Source organism: Nycticebus coucang, chromosome 17, assembly GCF_027406575.1.
Source record: "Nycticebus coucang isolate mNycCou1 chromosome 17, mNycCou1.pri, whole genome shotgun sequence".
In the NCBI taxonomy this organism is placed as follows: domain Eukaryota; kingdom Metazoa; phylum Chordata; class Mammalia; order Primates; family Lorisidae; genus Nycticebus; species Nycticebus coucang.
The window spans coordinates 3740220-3767443 of NC_069796.1; the positions used below are offsets into that span (position 1 = coordinate 3740220).

The following is a 27224-nucleotide window of genomic DNA, read 5'->3' on the forward strand; positions in this document are numbered from 1 at the left end:
GCAGGCTGGGTCCCTGTCTCCCTGCGCACAGGGCGATGGTGAGAGCAGGCTGGGGCCCTGCCTCCCTGTGCACGGGGCCCTGGTGAGAGCAGCCTGGGGACCTGTCTCCCTGCGCCCAGGACCATGGTGAGAGCAGGCTGGGGCCCTGTCTTCCTTCCGTTCAATCTCCTCTAGGAACAGAACAGCATCATTTGAGAAAGTCCCCGTCTTTGCAGGATGGATAAATGCATTTTCTCTTCCTTGCCACAAGGCAAATGAAAGCTGGTAATTTCTAGTCCCGTAGCAGTGAATATGAAATCAAAGAGGCTAACTTGCTGCAGTGACAGCTTCAAAAGGAATTCTTCTTTGCAGATTCCTTCCCCATAGTGCTGGCGTATTCAGCACTGAAGCCCGTCTGCTTTCGGCAGCCTCCAGGAAAGCTGTGCGGCTGGCATCCTGTACTCACAGTGCACCTATTTCCGTTTTATTTTGCTAAGAAGATACACATGTGCCATGAAGCCTAGGGAGTTAGTGCTTTTGAATGGAGACTATTATATCTCAATGTATCTGTAACTAAAGAGTACTGATACTCTTGAGTAGATGTTTTCAGAGATCCATAAATTCTCTAGGAGAAATCTGGTGACTCGGAAGAGACTGTAACAAAAAAATAAAATTTAACATACACATTTTCTGGTGAACTTGGATGATCACCACTACTCCGAGTCCTGCAAAGTGTCTCTAGGACCTGCACTTACGCAAGATGATACCAAAAAGCAGCAAAGGAATTGTGTCTTCGCTTCACTAAACCAGCTTCCACTGCGAATGCCTGTGCCCAGAGCGAGCGCAGGGCCCGTCTACTGTTCTCTCCGTCGGCTTCGTTCCCCTTGTGCCTTCAGGAAATGTGGTTCCATCTCTCTGGAGCAAGGTTGCAGGGGCACAGAAATAACCTTCTTTATATAACAACACAGCCCAAAGTACCTTCCTTTAAAAAGCAGCATGGCCCTAAAGACACAGCTGACAGCCGGCTGTCCCAGAGCTAAGAAACGCTGAGGGAATCTGTTAGGAGAATGCACTCTTCATTCTCCTAAGGGAACTTCAGAGCAATTTTAATTATATGAAATTTTCCCTGACTTCAGAAGTTAACCCCCAAATAATCTCCTACCCTTGATCACCTTGGGAGCCATGATTTAGTCTCAGCAAAACATCATCTGCCCCGTTCATTTAAGGTTATTAACTGAGAACAAAGAGACATAAGGTCTGAAGATCAAGACAGCTTTATAGTCAAATAGGTATTACAATATCTTTGTCCATGTATTATTATAAAATTATTTTCATTTACTATGATATCCCTGGTTTATTTCTGTATGTTCAAGATAGAAAGCAGAGAAAGCGGCCTTTCATTTATGCTCAGAATTATTCTCAGAACACTCTTGAATGGAAGTAGAAGGCAGAATGGTGCAGATAGAGATTAGGACTATTTGCTTCCAAATTTTCAAAACTAAGTTTTTATGGTTAATGATGTTACTTCTTTGCTTTTTCTAAGGCACGCGTTTTCAGTACCTCGGTAAGGAAAGAATCCGCTTTCCAAAATGGTGTTTGGAATAGTAGGGAATAAGTATCCCCTGCTCTTTACCTTCACATTCCTAGGGGAGTGCAGTGAATTGAAATCCACTCTAGGACTCTGTGTCTGAAGGACTTTTCCAATTAGTGGGATATATGGATTGTTTATAGCCATCTGTTCCCTCAGGATCCGTGGTTAACCTATCCTCTTATTGAAGCAGGAAAGAACCAGGACCTGATGAGCACATAGGGCTGTCCCTAGAGGGGAAAATTAGGAGACCAGTGGATTTCTAAGAAGCTAAGATGTAATAGGTTCTTATCATGCATTATTCCCCGTGCTTGCTTTATGAATCCAAGCAGGAACTACAGGCTGTTATTAGAAAAGCAAGCTAAATAGTTTGGGATGGATAACCTCACATCCTATGCACTCACCTCCCATTAAGAGAACCGCGCTTCCTGCTTACGTGGATGTTCTGAAGTACCACCGGTTACTTACTCACTCTTGCTTAATTCCTTTATTTTAGCTTCAGGATTTTTTCAGATGAAATACCTTGGAAAAGTCTCTAAGAGATAGAAATCTTATTTTGTTTGTTTTGGAAATAAAGTGCATTGGAGACTTGGACTCAATACCGCGTTATGTCACTGGCTGGTTGAATACTCTGGACAACACTCTTAATCTGTTGTCCCTTTCCTCTGTCTACCAAGCATGAGATTTGAATTCCATCATCCCTGGGATCCCTTCCAATTCTGAAATTCTGTGAGTCTGTATATTTGGCAAACGACTTTGCTGTGGTTACATATTTCTACGTAAGCAGAGGAGAACAATTTCTTTTTTTTTTTTATTGTTGGGGATTCATTGAGGGTACAATAAGCCAGGTTACACTGATCGCAGGCTGAGACCCTTGTGGAATGATCATTCAGTTTCATCTTGCTTAAGATCACATTCTGATTGAACGCTATTTTCAACTTTTACACTATAAATGTCTTCACCATTATTAAAGCTCCTAGTACAAGCATGTGGGACGTTATGACATAATGTAGTGACATAATGAAGTATCATCTCGTACCTACCTAGTGAGTGAAGTTTCACTTCCATGTGCTGAAATCTGTTAGGGAGCGATTTATCTTACACCAGGAGGACTGCAGCCATGAATGATCCTTTTAATAGAGATGTCTTGGGTTCAGTTCTCTGTGAAGACAAAACATTACTAGCTAAAGGTCCACAAGTGTACCTTGGAGAGAGAGTGAACCTGGGGGCCCAGTCCAAGGAAGGACAGAACCATTTATTATGGAGAAAAAAACAAAGACTTGGTGAAGCTACCTGAGAAGAAGAGCTGTTAGGGCTTTTGCACAACAGTTGTACAGAAGAAGTGAGTATAGATCGAGTCTACTTCCCTATCAACATAAAAAGGGCCTTACTCTCCTTTCTACAAACTTAGCATCTTGATGAACTGGCTTCTTCTAGCCCATAACTCGGAAAACATCAGATTGTCCGGAGCTGGTCAAGGGGAGCTTTACCGCTAAAAGTCGTGAAAGGTCTTGAAGTGCAATGAACTTCTTCACCCTCCTGTGGCCTCCAATTCAAGAATTTCATTTTAGCCAGACCATGGTGTTTGTCTTACAAAAATTTCTTCACTTCACTTATGATTCTGCTCTGTATCAACCTCATACAGAACCTGCTGATAATATCTATTCGGTGTAATTTCTTCAACATACTGAATTTTATTACAATCCCATTTCTTTTAACTGTTTTATTCTTTTAATGTTCCCGTGTTTCTTCCTCCCCTATTTTGTAGTCCTGTTTTATTACTTGGAGAATTTTAATTGTTTCAGTTTCTTTAATTAAAGAAATTCCAGACTTATGACTGTGAAAACATATTTCTTAAAAATAAAATATTCATGTCCTAAAATTTGTTTGGAGTATACCAATAGGAAGAATTATAAGAACTAGCATTTATTGAATTTTCCCTGTGTTCTAAATGAAGTGCCCAATTCTTACGTTATCTCATTTGTAGAATTTCTGACTGATAAAAATACTGATTACTACTATTAATTTATCAAGTATTAGGTAGCCTTCTTTATTTCACATATTTTACCAGAAAACTGATAATGGTCTTGTAAGGTGCTGTACGATGCCCACATAATTGTGTGTGATTTAAATGTACAGATAAATCCCAAACTTCTTATGCCTAACAAATTTGGCTCATGAAAATGTACAAGATTTTCTTGAAATATAAATCAAGGGAAGAGTTTGCTTCCTCTGCTGTACAGAATAAGTGAGTATAGATTCAGTCTCATAATTTCAGACCGTTTTAGTTTTGAGTCATTACTCTTCCCATCTTTTCTAAGCAATGGGATTCCGTATCTCTGGTCTACTGGGTTAACGTCTCCATCTGTTCCTTCTCATTTTCTTTCTCCTGTTTCTAAATTTTAACCACAGAGTACGTCTTTCCAACCAGCTTGATCAACCAGGATGCGAAGTTGATCATCTGAGTTCATTTTCCATACATCTCTGAGCTCTCTCATTTCTTTATTTTTTTCATTTTATATAGTAAAATGTTAGCAGAAGCACCAATATATTTCTATATTCACCTTTTAAGTGGCGTTCGTTTTTGTAGTAATGCATGTTGGAGGCTGGTTTCATATACAGCCCTGTTAATTGAAATGAATTCTCACAAGGTTTCACATCTCGTGGCCCTATGTGCTGTGTTACAGCAGAAGGCCAGGCCAGGTCAGAGCTCACAGCAAACTGTCAGTGAAATGTCCAAAACTAGCTGGAGTTTCTGTGTCCGCAGCAGCCAGACTGGCTAAGAGGCTGCCAGAATAATAATATGTCACCATGGCAAGGACCACGTTGGAGTCGGAAGGTCATAATCTCCGCGGCAAACATGGGGCCGAAATGTGCTTCTCTCCATAACCGACACCTGCCGCAGAAGCAGCCATGGGCTCAGGGCCACCACCCTGCTTTAGGGAGGTCAAGTTGCTCCTGCTGGGGTGTCTCACCATGTGTGCAAGCACACGGCGCTTAGGTGAAGAAGGTTGTTCTAGAAGAGATGTGAATCACGTAGAATAATAAAATTTTGAATTTGAATAGCCATAGATGTCAATAATGCCTACAAAATATGAAACCCAAGTTTCAGGCTATTTCAGTTTTTGAAAAGTAGAAAAGCCAACGGTTTGGTGCAGCCTGGGACAAACCATTCTGTTCGGCAGCCTTCCTTAGCTAAGGCACAGAGGGAAGGAACAAGTTTCTACAGTGGGCGCACACCTGCGCTCTGGCGGTCCTCCAGGAAAGCCAGTACCTGGTCAGGCTGCAGAGTCAAGAAGTGTTACACACCCGTGAAGTGATGTTTTTTTTATTCCTGTTATGATGCATTGTAGTTATGGCAATTAATGAATACGAGAACTCTGTAAAAGCCCTATACAAATGAAGCTTAATTTGGTTTTCTTAAGTACTGAGTAATGATCATCTAAAATGTGTTAGTTTGAAATTAGTTTCTCACATTTTCATACTGAAGCCATGTGTTTCTCCATGTGTTTTCAGATAATCACAAGGACTGTTCGGGAGTGTCCTTACACCTCACACGTCTGCCGTAAGTGCTTCCGGCTTTCCCAGAGACACCACAGCATAAAGGTCTTTGAGGGCTTAAACGTGGGACATTCACTGTATTAGCTACCTGTAAATAAAAAATGAACCAAACTTGCACACGTCTTAATTATCTCAGTTTCCTGTGGCTGGTGATGGGGCCACAGCTTAGCTGATCTCAAAATCTCTGCTGGGGCTTCTCCCAGTTTAAGGCCTGACCAGGGAGGAGCGACTTCCAAGGTCACTCACACAGTTGTGGGCAGGCAGGATCCAGTTTTTTGCTGGCTGTGGGCTTAAGGGAGCCCTCATTTATTCACCATGCGAACTGTAGCGAGTGACTTCCATCATGGAAAGTCAGCAAAACAGCAAGACAGGGTGTGCATCAGGAAGGAAGACAGAGGCTTTTCACAGCCTGATCTTGGAAGTGTGGTACCATCGCGTTTCACATGTTCTATTAGTGAAGATGAGTTTTATATTTATTTTGGTCCACATTTTAGGGGGGAGATGAGAAAATGGCATGAAGGTCACAGCTGGGAGTCGTGAGAGCTGCATTACTCAGGGTTTTCCAAAGAACCTGAACTAATAGGATATACATCTTAATATATTTAGAGAGAAGGGGAGAGAGAGATATTAGAACCCATGGGCTCACACTATTGTAGGGCTGACAAGTCCGAAATCTATAGGGCCAATTGGAAATTCAGGAAAGCACTGCTATTGCATTCAGGGGTCCAAAGGCAATTTGTGGGCAGAATTCCTTCCTTTAGAGGGAATCTCAATCTTTTAAGGCCTTTACTGGATTGGATAAGGCCAACCTACAATAATCTGCTTTACTCAAAGTATTATTTAAATGTTAATCACATCTAAAAAATAGCTGTTTAAAACCCAACAACGTCATCCAGACTGCTGTTTGAACCACCAGGTACCGTAACCTAGCCAGCTGGCACATAAATTGGCTATCACAGGAACTGTGTTGAGCCTGCCATCCCAAGAAGCAATTTACATGTACAGAACCTCCCTACACTGACCACCTCCTTAAGCTGACCTAATTTTCGTGGACGAGACATGCACCACCTGTACGTGCCTCCTGCCTTATGTTGACCTCCTCCGTATGTTGACCAACTTGTAACAGTCCCTTGGGTGGCCAACTTACGAGGTTCACCTGTATTTATATTTATATGTCTAAAATATATAAGTATATATCGCGCCATTTCTTCCATATTGTTTCATTTTAATTTTCACAAGAATCAAGTTTTATAAATTAGTGTATTTAGTCCATTTTTCCAAAATAGTAGATTTTACTTTTTTCAAATAATTGAGAGAAATGTTACTTTTTTCTGCAGGCAGCCTTTAATTGCTGGCATGTACCTTATGATGTCTGTTGATACTGTTATACCAGCAGGAGAGAAAGGTGAGTACTGGGGCTTTCATATCTGTCATCCCCTGATTACCTAATCTGCAGGAACGAACTTAGTACATTTTTTATAAACTTTTAAAATGACTACTATTCTTGAGTCCCTGAAAAATAAACCAGTTCTTTTCTGTCTGATTCCAAGGCCATGGTTTATTACTTTTCCATGTATTGAGATGCTAAGAATGGAGCTCCCTGGGTAGAGAGAGCGTTATGTAAGTTAGAGAATAAATCTTGAGTATTTTAAAAATCAATCATGTGTTCCTTCAATGCCAAAGACACACTGAATAATGTGCAGTAGCATAAACCATGACCTAAAAGAGGCTGGCCTTTGAAGTTATACCACTGGGTTGACTTCACTACTTGCAAAATGAGGATGGGCTGATCCTCCCAAGCTGACAAAAAGTTATGACGATAAGTATATTATTATTTATCAATAATTTTCCAGAAAAAGTGCCATATTTAAAATTGTTCATTTGTTTTGACTGGAATCTGTTAATCACCAGCTTGGTCTCTTTCTTACTGTTCATTCATCTATTATAAAAGAAATGTGCGGGTGGCGCCTGTGGCTCAGTTGGTAAGGCGCCAGCCCCATATACCGAGGGTGGCGGGTTCAAACCCGGCCCCAGCTGAACTGCAACCAAAAAATAGCTGGGCGTTGTGGCGGGCGCCTGTAGTCCCAGCTACTCGGGAGGCTGAGGCAAGAGAATCGCTTAAGCCCAGGAGTTGGAGGTTGCTGTGAGCTGTGTGATGCCACGGCACTCTACCCGAGGACCATAAAGTGAGACTCTGTCTCTACAAAAAAAGTAAATAAATAAAATAAAAGAAATGTGTATTGAATTGCTACTGGGTGTTAGGCTCTAAAGGAGGAAAGTGTATGAAATGGTTCCTTCTCAGCAGAAACTGCCAGGCCAATGACCTTACAGGTTCGCATTAAATTTTTCAAAAATTCTTCTGTTCCAAAATTTAAAAAAAAAATTTTTTTAACCTTTTTTCAAGATAAAGGTAATAAATTAAGCCTATGTTTTTACTGACAGGGTATTTTGATTAGGTCAAACTTAAGAACCTGCTGTGAGACGGGGGTTCTTAATCATTTTAGTAAAGTGGTGGCACAGAATGAGCACTGGGTGTCCGGAATGCACGTCATGAATGCACGTGTATTTCATGAGAAAATCTCAATGCCTGGCATCCAGGGAACAGCATAATTTTAGAGAAGAATAATGTCATTTTCTACTTGAATAGTGACCCTGTGTTTTCATTTCTCTCAGTGGTGAATTCCGACATTTCATGCCATTATAAAAATTATCCAATGCACGTCTTTGCCTACAGAGTCCACACTCACCGTTTAGGTAAGAACTTAAAGTATGCATTCAATTATAAATATTTACTCTGTGCTTACTAGTGCTATAAATGTAAAATGTAAGTGACACTTGACCTTAAGTCCCTTTCGGGGAAAGCTATTTTATACAATACCATGAAAATTTTTGTGCTGTTTCATTATATAATTTTCAAGATACTCAGTATTTGGGGTTCTAAAAAATATTCATATTTCATTGTACAACAGACAAGTGAGTATGTCTTTTTCCTTACAGTGCCTTATCATATCATATGATTATAATTTGTGTTTATTACAGGTAAAGTGGTCAGTGGATACAGAGTAAGAAATGGCCAATGGGCGCTGATTGGAAGACAGAGCCCCCAGCTGCCACAGGTGTGGGCAATCTTATTAACTTTGAGAGAAAAAATACCAACCAGCAGAATGGAATGTTTAAAAATCTTTACATGACCCTTGTGAATTTCTCTGGAAGCTAAAAATCCCCGAGTGTGCCTTGACTGGGAATGTGGCTGTGTGAACCCCTTCCCGACAGCTTCCAGTCTGGTGCTGTCCTGTAGCTCTCTCAGTGTGATCTAGACATGTCCGGGGCATCTTTTCTTTTGTCCTTTGGTCAAAGGCAGGGTTTCAGGTAGATATTATTACATTCCTTCCCATCTTTATGGGATGCATTTGCTAGTAGTGTTTATTTCAAAGTCTGGTAGTCTTGACATAAAGTAGAACTGATTCGTGTACGCTTTTCGTCCTCCATGTGTGTGAGTGTGTGTGAGTGTGTGTGTGAGAGTGCATGTGTGTGAATGTGCGAGTGTAAGAGTGTGTGTGAGTGTGAGCGTATGAATGTAAGTGTGAGAGTGAATGTGTGAGAGAGTGAGTGTGTGTGAGAGTGTGCAAGTGTGCAAGAGTGTGTGTGCTTTAGCGAGCGTGTGTCTGTCTGTCTCCATCCTCTCTGTCCAGAGCATGCTCAACTTCACAATATCAAAGTGTGTGGTTCTGTATTTTGTTAATAACTTTAGTCAGTCTGTCTGTCTCCATCCTCTCTGTCCAGAGCGTGCCCAGCTTCACAATATCAAAGCGTGTGGTTCTGTACTTTGTTAATAACTTCAGTCAATCTCCGTGTCTGTCCGCAGGCTTTCTACCCTGTGGAACACCCAGTAGATGTGAGCTTTGGTGACCTACTGGCTGCAAGATGTGTGTTCACTGGCGAGGGAAGGACAGAAGCCACCCACATTGGGTATGATTCTACATATTTCACTGTTGAAAGAGATTTCATTTCTCTGATGATTAAAGATGATGAGCATTTTTTCATATGTCTGAAGGCCATGCACCTGTCTTCTTCAGAGAAGTTTCTCTTCAAGTCCCTTGCCCAGCCTGTGATGGGATCCCTTGTTCTTTTCTTGCTAATGCGTTTGAGTTCTCTGTGGATTCTGGTTATTAAACTTTTGTCGGAGACATAACCTGCAAATATCTTTTCCCATTATGAGGGCTGTTTGCTTGCTTTACTTACTGTGTTCTTGGCTGTGCAGAAGCTTTTTAGTTTGATCAAGTCCCAAAAGTGTATTTTTGAAGCAGGAGACTTTACCTCTTTCATGTTTACATGGATGGAGCTGGAACATATTCTTCTTAGTAAAGTGTCTCAAGAATGGAAGAAAAAGTACCCAATGTACTCACCCTTATTATGAAACTAATGTAGGACCTTCACATGAAAGCTATAACCCAGCTACAACCTAAGAACAGGGAGAAGGGGGAAAGGGAGGGGAGGGAGGGGGGAGGGAGGTGGAGGGAGGGGGATTAATGGGATTACACCTGCGGTGCATCTTACAAGGGTATATGTGAATCCTAGTAAATGTGGAATGTAAAGGTCTTAGCAAAATAACTAAGAAAATGCCAGGAAAGCTATGTTAACTAGTGTGATGAAAATGTGTCAAACGGTCTATGAACCAAGTGTATGGTGCCCCATGATCATACTAATGTACACAGCTATGATTTAATAAAAAAAAAAAAAGAAAGAGATTTCATTAGCAAGTTGTGATTACAGGTGACAGCTATCTTCATGAATAAATTACACGTTCTTTTGCCCTGCCATGAACACTTGAAAGGAGCAAGACCATTTTGTCATTTCAGAACTCACTGATGCGGATAAACCCTAGAATGTGCTCAACTTTTATGCTGCTTCTTCTTTTTTTTTTTTGCTTCTTCAAGAAATACCTTCACCCTCACACCTCTGTGTATCATATACTTAATAGCACCCATTAAATACTCAGAACCATAATTTTTTTCTGCCTGTTAAACCTTCTACATATTCAGTGATTTCCAGTTGTTTAGTCTTCACTTTTCCAAAAGAGAATGTCGAACTTTTAAATAATCTTCAAAATACCAAGACTCCTTCAAATAATTATATTTTATAACACTAAGTAAAATTTCCACAGCAAAATGAACTTTCACAAAAGCTTACCAAAATAAAAAAAAAAAAAAGGAAGATAAATTCTCTTATCATGCTTTTTTGTTGGAAATGAACCAAAGTGCCTCCTTTTCATATTAAACTAGGTTTTAAAACCTTGACTGATGCCACCTGGAAGCTAGAATTTTAAATCATTTATCTTTTGATTAAAGTGACAGAACAGTGGTCATCTAAAAGTTAGCATTGAATGCCCTGAAGATGGTCCTAGGGTGACAACACTTAACTGGTGGCTGTGCAGGAAAAGGGGAGAGGTGGTGGTGCAGGGACAAAGGGAGGGCATTTGAGGTGGTGGATTTTCTTTGCACTTTAAAATGGCTTTTATGTTAATAAGCATCAGTTTTAAGGCTAAAGTTAGAATAAGTAGAAAAACATTATCAAACAAGAGTTTCCGACAGCTTTGCTTTTGGATAATTTTGATAAATCCGAGAAAGATACTCAAGGAAAGCAATAAAATGATTGCATTATGGGAAATGCAATGAGAGGAGAGGGCTGTGATAATAATTTCAGAGAAACAGTCTGATGATTCGTTTCTTACCGATCTTTCAATACACGAGGTTCACGAAGCAGAGGGCGTCAATCAGCTGTTGGCCATTTTTGGTCAGGGCAGAGTGCAGAAACTTGCCTTAAATGCCATTGTTTTATGAACCTGTGAAGTAAGCAAAGAAAGTAGTAACAAATTCCTTCCAACACAGTACGCGTGTTGATTTATACGTTTTAAGTGTGTAAGAAGTAGAAATTTCTGCTTAGGTCTCTTTGCAATTTAGGGGTGTTTGTAAGTTTGACCAAGTTCTAACCTCTGAGTTTCCTGTGTGAGGTAATATCCCCCGTAGACATTAATGACTTGCTGTAATACTGGCGGGGCAGGCCAACGTGATCCCTGGGGGCCTCTTTAGTTTCGTGAGTCTAGAATAATTCTTGTCTTTTTAAAAATGTGCATTTAGCTTTAAAATTATGCCCCAAAATGGCTACACTAATCTACCCTTTCATAAATCTCATGTGTGCTAAAGGAAACACCATTTTGTAATATAAATAAAATAGAAAATAATTACAGGAAATTAAGTTATTGGGTGAGTCCATATTCGGAATATTTAATTTATACTACAGAGGCAATTTTTTTCCACAGCAAAATGGAATGGCAAACTAATAAGGCAAGTTTGAATAAATTGAAATATGCATAAAAATGATGAATAATAGCTCTGCTGCACTTGCAACGCTTTTTATTTTTAGAAAGGTAACAGCAGGGAGTGCATCTCTGTTTTGCAAAATAGTGAGCACAGCCTTCATAAAGTGCTGCAGGGTCACAGTTGAGAATGTGTGCAGGAAAGAAAAACTAGCATTTTAGGATGTTATTAAATTAAATGATACTCTATAAATCTCCCCCCCTTCCCACATGCCCCAACCAAGGTACACAAACACACCCTCCCCTGAGAAACCTCCCTGAGCTGCAGGCCTAAAGCCCTTGCTTATAAAGGACCCTTATCCACAGACAGTCTGGGGCCTGCGGCTGCCTCCTCCACGTACTGGGGAAATTACTGGCTTTGAGTTTTAAACCTTCCTGTTCTGCAGCCACATGGAAACTAGATTTTTTATGAAAATTGTGTTGACAGTGGTCATATATCAATATTTTCAGCTGAGTTATTTTTTTCCACCAAGACCTGGCTTACCTCTGTATTCAGCTAGAAATTTGAGGACTGGAGAAAACTTAGCATGGGTAGAACAATCATTGCTAACTAATAAAAAGCACTTTTTAAAATAGAGACTGATTTTCCCATATAAGGGATCTCAAAATACCCCCCGTTAAAAACCAGGTGAATTTAATAATGCACGCATTGTCCATCACAAAGAAAACGTGGTCTATGTACCAACTTACAAAAAGGGGAAATTCTGTCATTGTGACAACATAGATGAATCTGGAGGACATTATGCTACATGAAATAAGCCAGGCAGAGAAAGACAAATACCACATGATCTCACATATATACAGAACCTAAAAATGTGGAATTGGTGGAAGCCGAGGGTGGAATGATGGTCACTAGCAGCTGGGTGATAAGGAGGTGGTAAGAAGTGGGAGCAGCTGATTAAAGGGTGAAAGTTTCAGACGGACTGAAGAAATGGGTTTTCTGATCTATTATGCAGCGGAGTGTCTATATTCAAGAATTATTGTATTTTTCAAAATAATGAAGAATAAATTTCAAATGTCTCCTCCTGAAAAATGACAGATAAACAAGGTGATGGATATGTTAATTCACCTGACTGAATCATTGTATATTTAGATGGAAACGTCACATTGGTCTCCGTAAGTGTAGGCAGTTATGACTTGTTAGTCAAAATACTACCAATAATTAAAAAGTATTTAAAAACTAGGTAGATTTAAGACAAGATATATTAATAAATATACTTAATGGTAAAAACATTTTATCCAGACGTTTTTAAACAGTAGATAGAAATTTTGGACAAAGTTGTAGCCGTGTGTTTAGTATTAACAATGGAGTACTAATTAATTAATGTCTGAAGAAGCACAATTTTGTGCTTGACTGCATTACATATTTTATATTCAACATGACGCTTCTCCAAATTCATTTCAAATGTTTAATCAAGTTAATATAAAAAGGAATTTAATTAAGCCAGCCAATTAAGCTAATTAAGTCAGCTAATCAGCCTAAAACTTTATATGCTAAACTTGAAAATTAATTGTTGAGAATAGGTAGGTAGTATTTATCAATTTAGTCCATTTTGTTGGTCATATGTTTCATTTGGAATGAGTGTTCTTAGATATCAACATAGCACTTGAATGGGCATTTTAAGTGTTATTGTGTGCAAAGAAGAAGTTGTGTGATATATATTAACTCCTTAATGTATACATTTAAAAGCACTATTTAACTTGCTAAGAAATAGCCAAAAGTTTTATAAAATGACCTCTTATGATTTTCTTATTTCTTCCCCAAATTACTATTAGCCGTTTTGATGATTTTCAAGCCTAACATACGTTGAATCTAAAAGATGTGGGGAAGGACGAAGGAACAATGGGGCTGCTGTGGCCTCTGTGGTGTGGACGTGGGCAGGACGAGGGAACGATGGGGCTGCTGTGGCCTCTGCTGTGTGGACGTGGGGCAGGATGAGGGAATGATGGGGCTGCTGTGGCCTCTGCTGTGTGGACGTGGGGCAGGATGAGGGAATGATGGGGCTGCTGTGGTCTCTGCAGTGTGGACATGGGGCAGGACGAGGGAATGATGGGGCTGCTGTGGCCTCTGCTGTGTGGACGTGGGGCAGGACGAGGGAATGATGGGGCTGCTGTGGCCTCTGCTGTGTGGACATGGGGCAGGACGAGGGAACGATGGGGCTGCTGTGGCCTCTGCTGTGTGGACATGGGGCAGGACGAGGGAACGATGGGGCTGCTGTGGCCTCTGCTGTGTGGACGTGGGGTAGGACGAGGGAATGATGGGGCTGCTGTGGCCTCTGCTGTGTGGACGTGGGGCAGGATGAGGGAATGATGGGGCTGCTGTGGCCTCTGCAGTGTGGACGTGGGGCAGGACGAGGGAATGATGGGGCTGCTGTGGCCTCTGTGGTGTGGACGTGGGGCAGGATGAGGGAATGATGGGGCTGCTGTGGCCTCTGCAGTGTGGACATGGGGCAGGACGAGGGAATGATGGGGCTGCTGTGGCCTCTGCGGTGTGGACGTGGGCAGGACGAGGGAATGATGGGGCTGCTGTGGCCTCTGCAGTGTGGACGTGGGGTAGGACGAGGGAATGATGGGGCTGCTGTGGTCTCTGCTGTGTGGACGTGGGGCAGGATGAGGGAATGATGGGGCTGCTGTGGCCTCTGCAGTGTGGACGTGGGGCAGGACGAGGGAATGATGGGGCTGCTGTGGCCTCTGCGGTGTGGACGTGGGGCAGGATGAGGGAACGATGGGGCTGCTGTGGTCTCTGCAGTGTGGACGTGGAGCAGGATGAGGGAATGATGGGGCTGCTGTGGCCTCTGCAGTGTGGACGTGGGGTAGGACGAGGGAATGATGGGGCTGCTGTGGTCTCTGCAGTGTGGACGTGGGGCAGGACGAGGGAATGATGGGGCTGCTGTGGTCTCTGCGGTGTGGACGTGGGGTAGGACGAGGGAATGATGGGGCTGCTCTGGCCTCTGTGGTGTGGACGTGGGGTAGGACGAGGGAATGATGGGGCTGCTGTGGCCTCTGCAGTGTGGACGTGGGGCAGGACGAGGGAATGATGGGGCTGCTGTGTCCTCTGCGGTGTGGACGTGGGGTAGGACGAGGGAATGATGGGGCTGCTGTGGCCTCTGCAGTGTGGACGTGGGGCAGGACGAGGGAATGATGGGGCTGCTGTGTCCTCTGCGGTGTGGACGTGGGGTAGGACGAGGGAATGATGGGGCTGCTGTGGCCTCTGCTGTGTGGACGTGGGGTAGGACGAGGGAATGATGGGGCTGCTGTGGCCTCTGCGGTGTGGACATCGAGCAGGACGAGGGAATGATGGGGCTGCTGTGGCCTCTGCGGCATCAATGTGGTGCACAGCAGTATTTGGAATTTTTTAAATGATTCTTTCAGAATATTTGGTACCTTCTAAAATCTGTTACGTATCTCTCTGACACACAATGTTTTTATAAATGTCCTAATGGAACCTAGATGAATTAAATAGCTCTATAGACAGTTGCAGGTATAAATGGCTAAGTATTTATAGAAATGCCACACATCAGTTGAGTGTAAGATTAACCTGGCTCATTTTTCAGCAGCGTGACATTTTGATCTAACTTATTATGTCACAGTAAGTTGTAAACATGTCTTACAGAAGGTTGTTTATTCCTCATTCACCCCACAAATGATTGGGGGATGACTCTCTTCAGGCTTCCATACCATGTCAGAATCAGCATTTATCTACAGTAAGTCCACTGGTGAGAGGGAGTTACCGCATCAGCACTTCATTATGCAAGAACATGATAGAAATGCTTTGCTATTAATTTTGGAATAGAGGTTATGCCAACAGTCATCATTTTAGAGAATGACGTTGGTGCTGGGGATGTTCACAGGCGTTCCCTGGGGCCAGGGCAGGCAGGTGAATACTTTCTCCCTCCTTCCTCGGGTCAATAATCATTCAGGGTGGCAGTCCAATGGCAAAGGTACAAAAATAAGAGTAGGTGTGTCAAAACACTCCCTTAGGAATATAGAGAGCAATTGTCTGATTAAAGTGAGATATTTTAAACCTTTGTCGGAGACATAACCTGCAAATGTCTTCTCCCATTCTGAGGGCTGTTTGCTTGCTTTACTTACTGTGTTCTTGGCTGTGCAGAAGCTTTTTAACAGAATCCACAGAGAACTCAAACATATAAGCAAGAAAAGAACAAGTGATCCCATCGCAGGCTGGGCAAGGGACTTGAAGAGAAACTTCTCTGAAGAAGACAGGTGCACGGTCTACAGACATGTGAAAAAATGCTCATCATCCTTAATCATCAGAGAAATGCAAATCAAAACTACCTTGAGATACCATCTAACTCCAGTAAGATCCATATCACAAAATCCCAAGACCAGAGATGTTGGCGCGGATGTGGAGAAAAGGGAACACTTTTACCCTGCTGGTGGGAATGCAAATTAATACATTCCTTTTGGAAAGATGTTTGGAGAACATTTAGAGATCTAAAAATAGATCTGCCATTCAATCCTATAATTCCTCTACTAGATATATACCCAGAAGACCAAAAATCACATCATAACAAAGATATTTGTACCATAATGTTTATTGCAGCCCAATTCATAATTGCTAAGTCATGGAAAAAGCCCAAGTGCCCATCGACCCACGAACGGATTAATAAATTGTGGTATATGTACACCATGGAATATTATGCAACCTTAAAGAAAGATGGAGACTTTACCTCTTTCATGTTTACATGGATGGAGCTGGAACATATTCTTCTTAGTAAAGTATCTCAAGAATGGAAGAAAAGGTATCCAATGTACTCAGCCCTACTATGAAACTAACTTATGGCTTTCACATGAAAGCTATAACCCAGTTATAACCTAAGAATATGGGGAGGGGGGAGAGGGAGGGGAGGGAGGGGGAAGGTGGGCTGAGGGAGGGTGATTGGTGGGATTACACCTGTGGTGCATCTTACAAGGATACATGTGAAACTTGGTAAATGTAGAATGTAAATGTCTTAACACAATAACTAAGAAAATGCCAGGAAAGCTATGTTAACCAGTGTCATGAAAATGTGTCAAACGGTCTATAAAACCAGTGTATGGTGTCCCATGATCACATTAATGTACACAGCTATGATTTAATAATAAAAAAAAATAAAGTGAGATATTTTATTTTTGAGTGAAAGAAAGATGAATATTAGGGAACGAAATAGGCCAACTGTGATGCTCATACTAAAGATGATCTGAATCCTCACATTTTTAGTATACGATAGTTTCTCTGTTAGATAGGAGCTCAGAGTTACCTTGACTACAAGACCAATTATAGATGGAAAAAATAAGCATGACTAATTTCTTTTTATTCTGCTCCTTCAGCGAAATTTTCTCTGTGATAGCAAAGGTTCCTAAAGTATTTGACCAACTCAATTTTGTATCATTGAATTGGGACCCCAAATGAACTATATTGGTGAGCTGATTAGAATGTCTCAGAAAATATTATGTGTTTAAAGATGAACATATTCATGTGTGTATAAAATTAACACACACTATAAAGTCTAATTGAATTACTGTGCACATGTGTAGGTAAGGATGTGTACACATGTGTATAATTTTACACATTTATGTATAGTTTTTTCCAGAAGCTAACTTAACATCCATGTCAAGATAACTCACTTTTGAAGAAATAATTTACAACATTAGCTTTTATATTTTTATTTATTTTCTCAATTTTTATTTTATTTTTATTTTTATTTTATTGTTAAATCATAGCTGTGTACATTAGAGTAATCAAGGGGTACAATGTGCTGGTTTCATATACAGTCTGAAATATTCTCATCAAACTGTTCAACGTAGCCTTCATGGCATTTTCTTAGTTATTGTATGTAGACATTTGTATTCTGTATTTAATAAGTTTTGCCTGTACCCATTCTAAGATGCACCATAGATGTGGCCCCACCTATTACCCTCCCTCCACCAAAACCTCCCCCCTCCCTTCCCCTTCCTTGGCCCTTTCCCCACAGTCTTGTGCTATAGTTGGGTTATGGTCTTCATGTGAAAGCTATAAATTAGCTTCATAGTAGGGCTGAGTACATTGGATACTTTTTCTTCCATTCCTGAGATACTTTGCTAAGAAGAATATGTTCCAGCTCCATCCATGTAAACATGAAAGAGGTAAAGTCTCCATCTTTCTTTAAGGCTGCATAGTATTCCATGGTATACATGTACCACAATTTGCTAGTCCATTCGTGGGTTGATGGACACCTGGGCTTCTTCCATGACTTAGCAATTAGGAATTGGGCTGCAATAAACATTCTGGTACAGATGTCTTTGTTATGTTGTGATTTTTGGTCTTCTTGGTATAAACCTAGTAAAGGAATTATAGGATCGAATGGCAGGTCTATTTTTAGGTCTCTAAGTATTCTCCAAACATCCTTCCAGAAGGAATGTATTAGTGGGCATTCCCACCAGCAGTGTAGAAGTGTGCCCTTTCCTCCACATCCACGCCAACATCTCTGGTTTTGGGATTTTGTTATGTGGGCTACTCTTACTGGGGTTAGGTGATATCTCAAAGTAGTTTTGATTTGCATTTCTCTGATGATTAAGGATGATGAGCTTTTTTTCTTGTGTTTGTAGATCGTGCGTCTGTCTTCTTTCTCAAAATCACTAATTAAGCTTGATCATGAATTATAAAGGACAGTGAGTTATGTTACTTTGAAAGTTACTGATTCCATATAATTTGCTTCACTGTGTGCATTTTGCGAACGTGTAGCCTTGACCCAGCTAAACACGATTTCTAAAATAATAAATGCTGCCTTTGTATCCAGTATTAGCATAAAAATCATTCCAAATTCATGCCACCTTATTATTTCATAGCCTTCCTTGTTATTACTGTCTACAGTTTTTTAACTGTCACTGGCAGACAGTTTGCCAGTAAATTTCCTGGCAATGAAGTGATTACTAAGAGTAAATTCTTGTCCTGATTGGTGCCTTGGTGGTTATTCCCCTTCACACATGTTTCTCAGTTCAGTTCCTTATTCCCAGATGGATTAGGTTTTACTTGTTTGAAATGAACTCTTTTTATTTTCAAGTGCCTATTAAAGCAATTCCTCTGAATATAAATGTAACAAGCTTAGAAACACCAAAATTATATTTAAAGGAATGTATATTAACAAAACGTTCTATTTAAGTTACTTTGAAACATGTGGTATCAGTTGCTTTTCAAATCCCTACCTCATTTTTCTTTTTACATAAAGGGATGTGTGGATGTAAAGATGTGTAGAAAGAATATACACAGATCATAGATCTGTCTATATATAGACAAAACTTGTTATAAAACATTTCTAGATATGCTGATTACATTCCCTACGCTGTGGTGTGGGTGGGTTTAACTTCCCCAGTGAAAACATGGGCATTGATGTTCCCAAACAGATAACATATGGAAGGAAGTGTTCATTGATAAGTTGCAAGTTTCATGAATTATTATATGAATTTTCAATATTTTTCCTTCCATTAGATATGCTTAAATGATTATTTTGCTTTCACTCTCTGCAAGATGATATTGAGTTTTTTTTTTTTCAAGGAAAGGCCATGTCTGAATTTCCTTTTCCCTCCTTGCTGTCTTGATCCACACACTTCCTGTGTCTGAACAGGGAAGCGAGGGATGAAATGGGAGCAGCTCTGGCCTATTTTTGCAGCTCCATTCCTTTCACATTCCTTGACACCCTGGGTATGTGTGTGCTGAACAGGTGTTTGTTTGGGTTTGCACTTGACTATTTGCTTATATGTCACGGGATAAGCAATTACGCTGACAGGTATCCGATTCCAAGACTGAGAAGCCAAATGATCTCTAAAGCGTAAGCAGCACTTCCCAGGGCGGGGGCTTTATTCCTGGAGTCTCTCGGGGACTCTACATTTTCAATGCTTAGAGAAATCACATCTCTGTTTGGAAAAGACTTTATTTTTTCCTTCCCTTGCTAACGTTGTTGCTGTTGCCATGGAGAGGAAGCGAGGCTGCCTGACATTGCTGGAGACGTCAACACGGATGTTTCTGTGCTGCAAATAACCCACCTCCCCACTCGTCCTGTATTACTGTCAGTTTGCTAAAAATTGTCACAACTAATACCAAAATGGAAATGTTCCTTTGCCCAAAGTACTTTGCAATGAAAAGTTTCTTGAAAGTGTCCTTAGACAGCCCCTTCCTAATAATAGTCACAAGAATGAAATGCTCAGTAACCTCTGCAAGCTGAGAAAAAAGAAAGCATGTTTTGTAAACCATTAGACTTTACCTCTATTACTTGGAACTTTTTCTTGGCTATGTCCTTTCCACCGTTTTGAAATCCATTTTAAACGTTGAGTCATTCAACTGTGTAGCACTACTCCAATCGGATCTGAAGATTGAGAGCTGACTTCAGTTCGAACCATTCCTGAGGCATTTTTTTCGTCCCTGGTATAAGCTCAGCTTCCAAGGCAGACGGCAGGGATCACCAGGAAGTCTCAGGGCAGGCACACGGCTCTAGATTCATCTGTCAATGAAGAAGGAGGGAATTAACTGAAAATAAGGTTCAAGATTCTTGGTGTTAGGAGGAAAAGCCATTTCAAAGGCTTGTCAAGCATACATATTTCTGTTGAAATGTTCTAAATGTTCCCATTATTAAGTAAATAATTAAGATTTTTCATGAGAAGAATAACTTAGCAACTGCAACTACAGAATAAAAGGATTTAGGAGAGAAAAGAAAGTCTGTGTTTATCAGCGACTTCAGTACCATTTTTTATTCTGTGTTATCTGGTGATATTCATGGAACGGCTGCCCTGATACTCCATGGCTAAGTGGAAATAATGTGCTTTTGATGTTGAAAACTGTGATGGTTTTTAATGAAAGCTATAAAATAAATGTACAATATTTTCACCTTTGAATCTACTGCTGGCAGGTTGGTGGAATTTTCTTGCATTAAGAATGTGTTTTATGGGAGTAGCTGACTTGTATTGTTTTTGTTTCTTTGTCTGCAGTGGCACCTCCAGTGATGAAATGTGCAACTTGTATATTATGTATTACATGGAGGCCAAACGCGCCGTTTCCTTCATGACCTGCACACAGAACGTGGCCCCAGACATGTTCGGAACCATCCCTCCCGAGGCCAACGTCCCCATCCCTGTGAAGTCAGACATGGTGATGATGCACGGCCACCACGAAGGTGATGCAGCATTTAGGAGAATGTAACCGGGCACCCTGGGTTTTGTATTTTCTTGCGTATTTCATGTGACTATAAAACTGATACTCACAATCACGATTATTGCCTTCTTATCTCAGAGAAACCCCTGGGCGCACATTTTCTGATTCCCTCCTCTCTCTCTGTCCTGTCTCCCCTCCCTAACACGTCCCCATCAAAACAGGGGAGGAGAAAAATCTCAGCCATGAAGCAGATTAGTCTGGGGACCGATCCCATAAATGGAGACCTTCCTTCACTGAATTCACGTTCGTCACATCCCCGTCCCATTCCTCCCATAGCCGGTAGTCACTTACACTAGTTATGAAATATATGCGCCGTATTCTAAAGAGCACTACAATTTGCCAATAAAAATGGTTGTCATCTCCAGCCATACTCGAAATTATCTACCTAACAGGTTTCTTCAAGCAAAGAACAATTCGTGATTTGTGAGGCTTTACAAGTCTTGGCGTTTTTAAAAATCTTACTCTCAGAAAAAAATCTTACTCTCAGAATTGTTCTTTAATTTATTGTTCAGCAGCAAAATGGTCATATTAACTGACATTTCTTTCATATAAAATGGTAAAGTGCACACCCTGTTTTATTGCATGAGACTTTATTGAGTTTACAAAGTCAACTTTTTTTTTTTTTTTTTTGAGACAGAGTCTCATTTTGCTGCCTCTGGTAGAGTCGGTAGAGTGTAATGATGTCACAGCTCACGGCAACCTCAAACTCTTGGGCTCAAGCGATTCTCTTGTCTCAGCCTCCCAAGTAGCTGGGACTACAGGTGCCTGCCACACACGTGGCTATTATTAGAGACAGAGTCTCACTCTGGCTTAGGCTGGTCTCAAACTTGTGAGCTCAGGCAATCCACCAGCTTCAGCATCCTAGAGTGCTGGGATTACAGGAGTGAGCCACTGCACCTGGCCTTCCAAATTCAATCTTGAAATGCCACAGCAACTTTTTCTTTCTTTCTGGTGGACATTTTGTGAGAGAAGTTAGCATAGCAATCAGGTCATTTATTAATATTCCAATATATTTATAGAATATGCCTCAAAATTTTCTTAAAATATCACTACATTTAATTTTTTTTTAAAAAAGAATACTTCTGTTAATACATTTTTTTAATTCTATATCATTTATATATGACTAAAAAAAATAGTTGACCTAGTTATTAAGTCAGAAGTCTGGTAATTAATTGGTGGTAATGCTGGTGCGGGGGGTGGGGGGCACTTGTGAATTGGAGCATTATGTGAATTAGATCATATAAGTTCTTAATACTGTAACAAATCCATAAAGACCAGGGGCATACAATTGCATAAAAAATAAAAAATACTGTAACAAGCACAAGACCCTGAACAATATTTTTATATGGATGGTATATTTCCAATAAATCAAAGGGTATAATATATACTGAAAATTTAGACTCAGCCTCTTTTATCTTTTACAGAAACAGAGCACAAAGATAAGATTCCTCTACTGCAGCCACCAAAGCGAGAAGAAGAAGTGTTAGACCGGGGTATGTTTGCATATTTCTACAGCTAGGCCTAAGTGTTCATTATAAAAGTGTTCATTATCCAAAGGGACAACCAAATTATGGAATTATTGAGATCCTTTTAGTCTGTGTCCCAGCCTCAAATCCTGCGTATTGCTACTTTTATGTATAATGCGTAATTCACGGGCAAATAGTCAATTACTGCACTTTGACCTTGGAAGTAAAATTCATTAGTGCAATTTAATCCTGTGAAGTTTTGCTGTCTTTGTTTTAGTTCACATAATATTGTAAATGTTATGAATAGGACAAATAAGTGCAAGTACCACAGATAATCATTAAAAACAACCAGTGGGTTTCTTTTGAAATCTAATGACCTTTTTCATCTAAATTCTTACGTATTTTGTATGTATGTTCATTATGTATATCTGAGGCTCAAGAAAAAAGAAATTAAGACTGAAATCCACATCTTGCCTCTTTAAATCATTCTCTGCTTTCAGCAAGGTACGGGAGAGTATCGTCTTCTAGGTCTGACAATTAAGTTCTCGAACTTGCTACCAGCACTTATGTTGGCAGTACTGTGCAAACAAGTGGGAAATGGATTATAACCCTGGTATATCAGCATCTCACAGCTTTGCTTGTGTCCATCTTTGCCAGTGTCTTGCTGAGTGGTGTTCATTATTGTTGTTGTGTGGTTTTGTGTGCCATCGGGAAAATGTCAGAGCTTGAATTAGAGCAATGAACAAACATCAGATTTCTTGTTATACTTGCCAAGACTGGAAGTGAAATCAGGGACATGTTAGTCCAACATTATGGGAATGATGCCATGAAGAAAATGGGAGTGTATACATGGATTCAATGTTTTTCTGAGGGGAGAGAAAGCCTCCCTGAAGAGGAGAGGTCAGGGCAGCCAGTAACAAGCAGAACTGATGAAAATATTTCCAGAATTTGTTGATGTGCATCAAAATCATGGGCTGACTACAAGAAGCAAAGCAGACCAAGTAAATCTCAATAAAGAGGAAAAGAAAATTTTGGAGAAAGGTGTGCGCAAAAATGGTCCCGAAGGAGCTCACTGATGAACAAAAGCCAAGGAGAGTCGATGTTAGCCAGATCTTTTGGAGAGGCAAGAGGATGTTTTGGGCCATATTATCACCTGGGATAAAACATAGGTTACAAATACAACCCTTTGTTTCAAAGTGCACAATGGACGTCAGAAAATTCTCCGCAATCAAAAAACGTTCCTCAGTCCAAATCAAGAGTCAAAACAACGTTGCTAACATTCTTCAACATCAGAAGGATTGTTCATTATGAATTCATACCAACTGAACAGTTAACCAAGTTTAGTATTTGCAAGTGCTGAAAAGCTGTGTGAAAAAGTTAAGCAAAAACAATCTGAACTTTTTGCCGACTACTCATGGCTCTTACATCACTACAGTGCACCAAGTCACACAGCACTGTCTGTGAGGGGGTTTTAGCCAGTAAACAAATAATTGTATTGCAACACCCTCCCTGCCTACCTTATCTGGCCCCCAGTGACCTTTTTCTTTACCTGGAGATAAAGGAAATATGAAAGGTATACATTTTGATGACACTCAGGACATCAAGAATAATATGATGACAGCTGTCATGGCCATTCCATAAAAAAAGTTCTAAAATTGCCTGGAAGTGTGGACAAGGTGCTGTGTCAGTGTATAGCTTACCAAGGGGAGTACTTTGAAGGTGACCATAGTGATATTCAGCAATGAAATGTATAGCTCTTTTTCTAGTATGAGTTTGTGAGATTGTCAGACCCTGTACATCTGTAGTTTTATGTTAAGTTGCCCTCTAACAAGTTAAAAGGTGGTCATTCTTCCTTTGTTTTATTTATTTGAAGTGGTGACCTCAGGCTGGTCTGTCACATGTGGCATGTGCTGATGCTGAACCTTGTTCCCCTGCATCTGGGTTCCTGCTGCTTACCTGGAAGGTGGTGCTTTGTGTGAGGTGTCATCCTATCAAGTTGTTTTTGGCCTAGGATATGCTCTAAAACATTAAGCAACATAAAGCACATAATAAATAGGATTTTTCTATCAGTAACATATGGAAGTTTCCTATTTCCCAGACATTATAGACTGCCATTAGAATTCTTGAAAATGGGCAGTGCCTGTGGCTCAGCGAGTAGAGTGCGGGCCCCCTATAACGAGGGTGGTGGGTTCAAACCCAGCCCCAGCCAAACTGCAACAAAAAATAGTGGAGTATTGTGGTGGGCACCTGTAGTCCCAGCTACTCAGGAGGCTGAGGCCAGAGAATCACCTAAGCCCAAGAGCTGGAGGTTGCTGTGAGCTGTGATGCCACCACACTCTACCAAGGGCGACAAGTGAGACTGTCTCAAAAAAAAAAAAAAAAAAAGAATTCTTGAAAATGAATTATTTTAGGGCTAGGTCAAAGATATCACTTTTATACTAATAGTATTTACAGAATTAAAGAATCCAGGCTTTTGAAAGAGGAAGATGCCCTTTGAAAAAAAGCATAAGGTAACTATAATGTAAAAGTCTCTTTTTAAAATTAGACATTGAGTATGTTCGATAGCATCTAATTCTAACAAAGTGGCTTAAAAAAATGCAGGTTAGCTCTGAGTTGATTCTGTTTGTTTGTTAAGTCAAAACAAAGGAGATGATTTTATACCAAATGGCTGTTGAGCACAATTTAAAATTAGCTGAATTTATCAATCCTGTTTATATATTTATAAGGAAGTTCAGAAATAGCAGCCTAGATGTAGTGTTCATGGTGCTTACTGTAAATTATACTGAAATTTGCCCAGACTTGCAAGGAATTACACTGACATCTCACAGTTTGGAATATGTGCCCTTAAAATAATCCGGGTCATTTTAGAATAAATTCACAAATACCAATGTGCGTGATACCCCATGGAATGACACCTCCGTGGAGTAGATGCATCTTATAAAATCGTATGTTTCTAAGGAAACTGAGGCTGGACTGTGGTTTCCTTTGGACTTTGTTGATCGAGGTAAGTGCTGAGCACTCTGAAAGGTCAGAAACCCAGAGGTTTTGTTGGTTAAGCAGCCTTAAATGTTAGATTTAATCTGTTATTCCCAAATATAGGATTTACAGGGTGTCAAATATGCCTACAAACCAAATCCTTTCAAATACTTTTATATTTCGCCATTCATTTACCATTTTGTGTTTTATAGCATATGTGGAATGTTTTTTTAGTTCCAGATGAAAATTCTATGGACATATAAGAAATTATCTTTCTGTTGTTTGTCTTTTCCTTCTTATGAATAAAAATGCTGTAAATAAAGTGATTTAACTTGGGAAGGAAAAAGGCATTATTCCGATATCATCCATTTTCATACTGAATAAAATAGGCTATGATAGCCAAATGTTGAAATTAGTGAGTCCATTAAAATGTCATCTCCTGAATTATGTGAAAACACTATCTCAACAAAAGCTACGGCCAACACATAGGCTGTGTATTATCTTACTATTCCCTGGGGACACCAGCTTAGAATTCAAAGAGAAATACAGAAATATACTAAGTGCACACTTATACCCGTAGTTCATTTGATGTGCTTACAAAATCAATCTCCTTAGAATGTACAGATAAATCCACTTATTACTGAAAGAGCGTTCCATCCTTCTCAGAGATAACGAATGTGCTTGCATAAAGTGTCTACTTGTTTTCATTCTCTGGGAAGCCAAGTTGACAAAACAGCTAATAGAAGGGCTCTAATTATTCAAATAAGTTGTGCCACAAATGTTAATTTTTTAAGTAAGCCCTCAAGCTTTACCTTTTGCCTTATTTTTGGTGTTCTGGCCAAAGAAGCTCGTGTAGTAATTCTCTAGATTATATTAGTTCTTTTAAGATCTTTTAGCACCAATACATAAACATCTTGAATTATTTCTGCTGTGCTAGCTATAAGCTAAGGGACATCATTGATGTGGGTCCTACAGATGTCAATCCCTCCCCCCAGGGAACAGAGCAGTTGTGGGCAGGAAGAAAAGCAGATAGGAAGGTAAAGGTCGGGATGTATAATAAATGTTATATTAGAAATAAGGAATGACCTTCACAGAGATAGTTTAAAAAAAAAAAAAAGGAAGGAGAGAGAAATCATCATTTTCCTTAGACTAACAAAAGAAATAACTGTGCCTCAAGTGAACGGGAAGCAGGAGGCATCTCCTCCATGGAGAAAGGAAAGAAAGCCATTGACCTTTTCAACACAGATTTATTTAGTACTCTGCTTTTCCCAGGGAAATTTAGATATTTCCTTTAAAACTCGTATTCCTAAAATTTCTAGCTGTACCTGTTTTATCAACATGTTAATCTTTATTGGAGATTAACTATCACGGGAAAGTCACATCTGAGCCCCGTGGAGCCCCATGCTGTCACCTCAGCCTCTGTTTATCCACAGACACACAAACCTTTCATGGCATCTTTGTCTGTATCCGCTTACTCCAGAACAAAATTTGAGGTGAGACAACTGTATCTCCACCTCTGTCTCAAAAGCTGTAGTGAGAGTGGCCACAAAGCATCCTGGTGCTCCAGTTCCACCTGTTAATTGTCCTGGATGGTGCAGCAGTGGGAAGCGTTTTACAGAGGCCATAATCACGTCTGCAGATACTGCTTTACAAATGATGCTCATTCTGACTGATTTTGAAAATAGTATTCATTATAGGGAGGTGCCTGTGGCTAAGTGGAAAGGGCGCCAGCCCCATATACTGAGGGTAGCTGGTTCAAATCCAGCCCCAGCCAAATTGCAAGAAAGAAATAGCCAGGCGTTGTGGCGGGCGCCTGTAGTCCCAGCTACTCGGGAGGCTGAGGCAAGAGAATCCCCTAAGCCCAGGAGTGGAGGTTGCTGTGAGCCGTGTGACGCCACAGCACTCTACCGAGGGCAATAAAGTGAGACTCTGTCTCTACAAAAAAAAAAAGAAAATGATATTCATTATAAGACAACATGAAAGTATAGAATATGATGAAACAAATACAAATCATTCATAGTCCTCAGAAATATAGTCTATTTGTGGGTGAACTATATATTCTATATATAAATCTATATCTAAATATAGTCTATT

At 40.4% G+C, this 27224-nt stretch overlaps 1 protein-coding gene across 8 annotated transcripts in view; it reads left to right on the top strand.

Moving 5' to 3' along the window:
• Nucleotides 1–27224, top strand: part of PAM (peptidylglycine alpha-amidating monooxygenase) — a 282185-nt gene that overhangs the window by 201141 nt on the left and 53820 nt on the right. For all 8 annotated transcript variants that reach the window (XM_053566346.1, XM_053566342.1, XM_053566345.1 and 5 more), the window contains 7 exons: nucleotides 5084–5132; nucleotides 6466–6533; nucleotides 7802–7882; nucleotides 8168–8244; nucleotides 8994–9097; nucleotides 20466–20650; nucleotides 22113–22181. In XM_053566346.1, coding sequence (XP_053422321.1) covers nucleotides 5084–5132; nucleotides 6466–6533; nucleotides 7802–7882; nucleotides 8168–8244; nucleotides 8994–9097; nucleotides 20466–20650; nucleotides 22113–22181 — 633 coding nt within the window. The remainder of the gene's footprint in view (nucleotides 1–5083; nucleotides 5133–6465; nucleotides 6534–7801; nucleotides 7883–8167; nucleotides 8245–8993; nucleotides 9098–20465; nucleotides 20651–22112; nucleotides 22182–27224) is intronic.